Below are 4,894 nucleotides of genomic sequence, written 5' to 3' on the forward strand. Positions count from 1 at the left end.
CCGACAAAACAGCCACGCGGGGCAAAGCAGCGGCGCCGGCCGGCTCAGCCGCGCTGGCCGAAACAGCCGCGCTGGTGACCTGTGGAGCTCCTCCGCCTGGGAATTTCCTAGTCTGTGGGCAATAAAAATGTGGCGTCCACTCACCCTATGCACTTTCACTGGGAGCTACAATCCTGAGCTGTTCCTAAACGGCCATCTTGGATCCTCCTATATGTCACATCTTAGCACTTGATGAATATAAGTTCCTTACAGGATCCTTCTATGCACTAGATATGAGTGGTGTTGAGTGAATCCTCTTTTGTAGTAGAGACATCTGTGCAAAAGGAAATCTGTCTGTGTGCGTGTGTGTGTGCGCATATGCATGCATACACGCACATACGTCTGTGCATACACGAAGTAATGTGTGAGAGACCCCAGAAACCGTAGAGTGTAGGCCTCTGAAAAGCACTACTGGAAGCCACTGTTCACATAAATGTACTTTGTCTCTAATGCCTCTTTAGGGTGCCACCTTTTTCTTTTTTTAAAAAATTTCTTAATTTTTACCAGACTTAGACAAAAAAAGACATGTGGCTCTGAAGATGGATCAAGCTTTGCTACTCATCCATAATGAACTTCTTGGGACCAACCTGACTCTCTACTGGAAATCTGAATCCTGTTATCACGTATGTATCACAGTTCTGTTTTCTTTGGGGCTTGTTTGATAGGATCCTTAATGCTGTCATATCTAAAGTCCTTGACAACTTAACTTCAGTTTTACAGGTAAGGAAACAAAGAAGCTATATAAAGAATCAGAAGAAATACAGTCAAGGAAGGATGCCTAGCAAAGCGCAGCTTCCATTTTTACCTTTTAATCTACTCATCCTTTAAAAAAACCAGTTCTCCGTGATGAACAACATTGATGGTCCGTGTTTTATTTCCCTCTACTCTAGTGCATAACCCTCTTGCTGGACCAGAGAAGGAAGGAGTGGGACACGAGGGTTTTCTCCAGCAGAGTGGACAGCCAGCAGGGAGGTGCAAGTAGAGGGAGACACTTATTCCAGGGCCCTGCCTCCCTGATGATAACAAACGAATTTTCTCTGAAGGTTTTGCTTCTGTTCTAGACCTCTTTGCTTTTTAAGGACAAGACTATTCTTTCCTGTAAAATAAAATACTCTACTGTGCAACCATAAGAAAGAATGAAATTAGATCCTCTGCAGCAACATGGATGCAGGTGGAAGCCATTATCCTAAGTGAATTAACATAGGAACAGAAAGCCAAATACTGCATGTTATCACTCCTAAGTGGAGCTAAGCATTGGGTACTCTTGGACATAAAAGGTGGGAATTGTAGACCCTGGGGACTGCTTGGGCTGCAGTACTCAACTAGTACTGAAAAACTTGGGTACTGTAGCCTGAGTAGTACCTATAGGGCTGAAAAACTACCTATTGGGTACTGTGCTCACCACCTGGGTGACAGGATCATTCATGCCCCAAACTTTAGCATCATGCAATATACCCATGTACAAACCTGCATATGTGCCCCTGAATCTAAAATAAAAATTTAAATTATAAAATAAAATATTTTTGCTATTTTATTAGTGTGAGCCACCACGCCTGTAATCGCAGCACTTTGGGAGGCTGAGGCGGGCAGATCACCTGAGGTTGGGAGTTTGAGACCAGCCTGACCAATATGGAGAAACTCTGTCTCTACTGTAAATACAAAATTAGCCAGGCATGGTGGCGCATGCCTGTAATCCCAGCTACTTGGAAGGCTGAGGCAGGAGAATCGCTTGAACTGGGGAGGCGGAGGTTGAGGTGAGCCGAGATTGCGCCACTGCACGCCAGCCTGGGCAACAAAAACGAAACTCCATCTCAAAAAAAAAAAAAAAAAATTTATTGCCAAATTGAGAGCTTCATTATACCTACCATCAGAGGATGAATTTTAATTTATATTGAGTGATGGTTTACTATAAATGGCCTGAAAAAACAAACTTAAAATCTCTGGTATGGGCACCAGCTGAAAAGATGATGAAGCAATAGACATACCTTCTCTATTTGAATAAACCTATTGAAATATCTGTAAAGTAATATGAAACAAGAAAAAATTGGGTGTGGTGGCTCGTGCCTGTAATCCCAGCACTTTGGGAGGACGAGGTGGTTGGATCATGAGGTCAGAAGTTCGAGACCAGCCTGGCCAATATGGTAAACCCTTTTCTTTTTTCTTTTTTTTTAAAGACAGGGTTTCACCATGTTGGCCAGGCTGGTCTTGAACTCCTGACCTCAGGTGATCCACCTGCCTCGACCTCCCAAAGTGCTGAGATTACAGGCGTGAGCCATCACGCCCAGCCAGTGAAACCCCTTTTCTACTAAAAGTACAAAAATTAGCCAGGCATGGTGACCTGTGCCTGTAGTCCCAGCTACTCAGGAGGCTGAGACAGGAGAATTGCTTGAACCCGGGAGTTGGAGGTTGCAGTGAGCTGAGATTGTGCCACTGCACTCCAGCCTGGATGACAGAGTGAGACTGTCTCAAAAAAAAGAAAAAAAAAATCATTAAGAAAAAGTAGCTTAAACAAAGAAAAAAGTATCAGCCTACGAGAAGAACCTAAAGGAATCTTGAAAATAGTCAACAATAGCTAAAATTAAAAAGTGACAGGAATCAGATAATTCAATGAACAGGCAAAATGTCTTCTAAAAAGACTTAAAGCTCTAAGATCCACAGAAAAGCAAGTTGAGGGGGGACGAAGACTGTTGTCAAGGTGTTAGATGTAGGGCAAGTAAGACCATCATTAGAATAAAGCAAGTAGGATCATTGGCGTACACAATGATGCTGTGGGCAAATTAAAGAATTTAAAAACAGGCCAGGTGCAGTGGCTCACGCCTGTAATCCCAGCACTTTGGGATGCCAAGGCTGGTAGATCACCGGGAGGTCTGGAGTTTGAGACCAGCCTGGCCAACATGGTAAAACCCCATTTCTACTAAAAATAGAAAAAATTAGCCGGGCATGGTGGTGGGCACGTGTAATCTCAGCTGCTTGGGAGGCTGAGCCAGGAGAATTGCTTGAATGTGGGGTGCAGGGGGTGAGGGCAGAGGTTGCAGTGAGGCAAGATTGTGCCATTGCACTCTAGCCTGGGCAACAAGAGCGAAACTCTGTCTCAAAATAAAAAAATAAAAACAAAAAGAATTAAGAAACAGGCCGGGTGTGGTGGCTCACGCCTGTAATCCTAGCATTGGGAGGCCAAAGGGGGTGGATCATGAGGTCAGGAGTTCGAGACCAGCCTGTCCAGCATGGTGAAATCCCATCTGTACTAAAAATACAAAAATTAGCCAGGCATGGTGTTGTGTGCCTGTAATTCCAACTACTTGAGAGGCTGAGGCAGGTGAATAGCTTGACCCTGGAAGGAGGAGGTTGCAGTGAGCCGAGATCATGCCACGGCACTCCAGCCTGGGCATCCGTCTCAAAGAAAAAAAAGAACTAAAAGACAGAAGAATTAACTGTATGAGACTGTTTTAAGAAAAAATTTGCCAATTTATTTAAAAGAGGATGGAGATAATTACACCAGAAAAATGTATAAAGAAGTGACACAGGGTTTGTATTTAATCATAGTGGTAGAAAATATCCCATAATTGCAAAAAAGATTGTAGCCTGGAAACTGGAAAGACACTTATGACCCTTTACAGATTAATAGAGATTGATTAAATTATATCTAGACATAAGCTTTTAAATTTTGAACTTTAATGATAAATTAAAAAATTTTAAGGAGATGTAGGTTATAGGAGAGATAAGTATGCACAAATATGCAAATTATGACTTCATATATTTAGTAAACCAGATAATAAAAATCTGGGGCTGATGGAATGATATCTTTAAGATATTTAAGGTGAAGTTCTGCCCAAGAGATCAGTTATTAGCTGAGTTGAAGGATTTCCTGTTCTCTTTCCCTCTTTATCTCACTTCCTTAAAGTAGAAAGACTTTTTATTTTATTTATTTATTTATTTAGACACGGAGTCTCTCTCTGTTGCCCAAGCTGGAGTACAGTGGCGCCAACTCCACTCACTGTAACCTCCACCTCCTGGGTTCAAGTGATTCTCCTGCCTCAGCCTCCCAAGGGACTACAGGTACATGCCACCACGCCCGGCTAACTTGTATTTTTAACAGAGACGGGGTTTCACCATATTGGCCAGTCTGGTCTAAACTCGCAACCTCAGGTGATCCACCCACCTCGGACTTCCAAAGTGCTGGGATTACAGGCGTGAGCCACCGCTTCTGGCTGTAGAAAGACTTCTATAGATCTGTAAACAGAAAAAATGTGTAGAGCGGATTTCAAGTTTGACATATAACTTCACGGTAGCTTAAAAAAAACTTCTAATGTGTTTAGAGAGCTCTTTTGAAAACAGAGTTATGAAGAATTGGATGAAGATTATTAATGGAATAACTATGAGCAATTAGAATAATTGACTAACGTAAAACGTAAGTGACAAAGAGAAAACAGAGAAAATTGAATTTCAGAATACTAACCAGTATTTCAAGATCCTTTGTGGGATCTTGAGGTGGAGAGAAGACTAGAAATATGGGGAATGGAAGAGGAACACAGAATGGTTGTGATTTCATTGCATTGAGAGCATCCAAAGTGGTTATCTGTTACTTTTGACTGTTTATTACTTTCAAACATAAATTACAGTAAATAAGGACATGTAGTTTTTTGTTTTTTTTCTTGAGACAGAGTTTTGCTCTTGTCACCCAGGCTGGAATGCAGTGGTGTGATCTTGGCTCACTGCAACCTCTGCCTCTCAGGTTCAAAAAATTCTTCTGCCTCAGCCTCCTGAGTAGCTGGGATTACAGGTGCCTACCACTATGCCCAGTTAATTTTTGTGTTTTTAGTACAGACGGGGGGTTTCACCATGTTGGCCAGGCTGG

General features: G+C 42.4%; 2 protein-coding genes across 3 annotated transcripts in view; both read left to right on the forward strand.

Moving 5' to 3' along the window:
* The window catches only part of POMK (protein O-mannose kinase), a 68,224-nt gene extending 67,055 nt beyond the window's left edge, over window positions 1-1,169 (forward strand). Inside the window, exon 6 of the mRNA XM_017545980.2 lies at window positions 547-1,169. The gene's annotated coding sequence lies outside the window, so the exon portion shown is untranslated. The remainder of the gene's footprint in view (window positions 1-546) is intronic.
* The window catches only part of HGSNAT (heparan-alpha-glucosaminide N-acetyltransferase), a 57,855-nt gene that overhangs the window by 12,584 nt on the left and 40,377 nt on the right, over window positions 1-4,894 (forward strand). For both annotated transcript variants that reach the window (XM_017545976.2, XM_037744768.1), the window contains exon 2: window positions 547-662. In XM_017545976.2, coding sequence (XP_017401465.1) covers window positions 547-662 — 116 coding nt within the window. The remainder of the gene's footprint in view (window positions 1-546; window positions 663-4,894) is intronic.

The sequence above is a fragment of the Cebus imitator genome, unplaced genomic scaffold (genome assembly GCF_001604975.1).
Source record: "Cebus imitator isolate Cc_AM_T3 unplaced genomic scaffold, Cebus_imitator-1.0 Scaffold183, whole genome shotgun sequence".
Lineage (NCBI taxonomy): Eukaryota > Metazoa > Chordata > Mammalia > Primates > Cebidae > Cebus > Cebus imitator.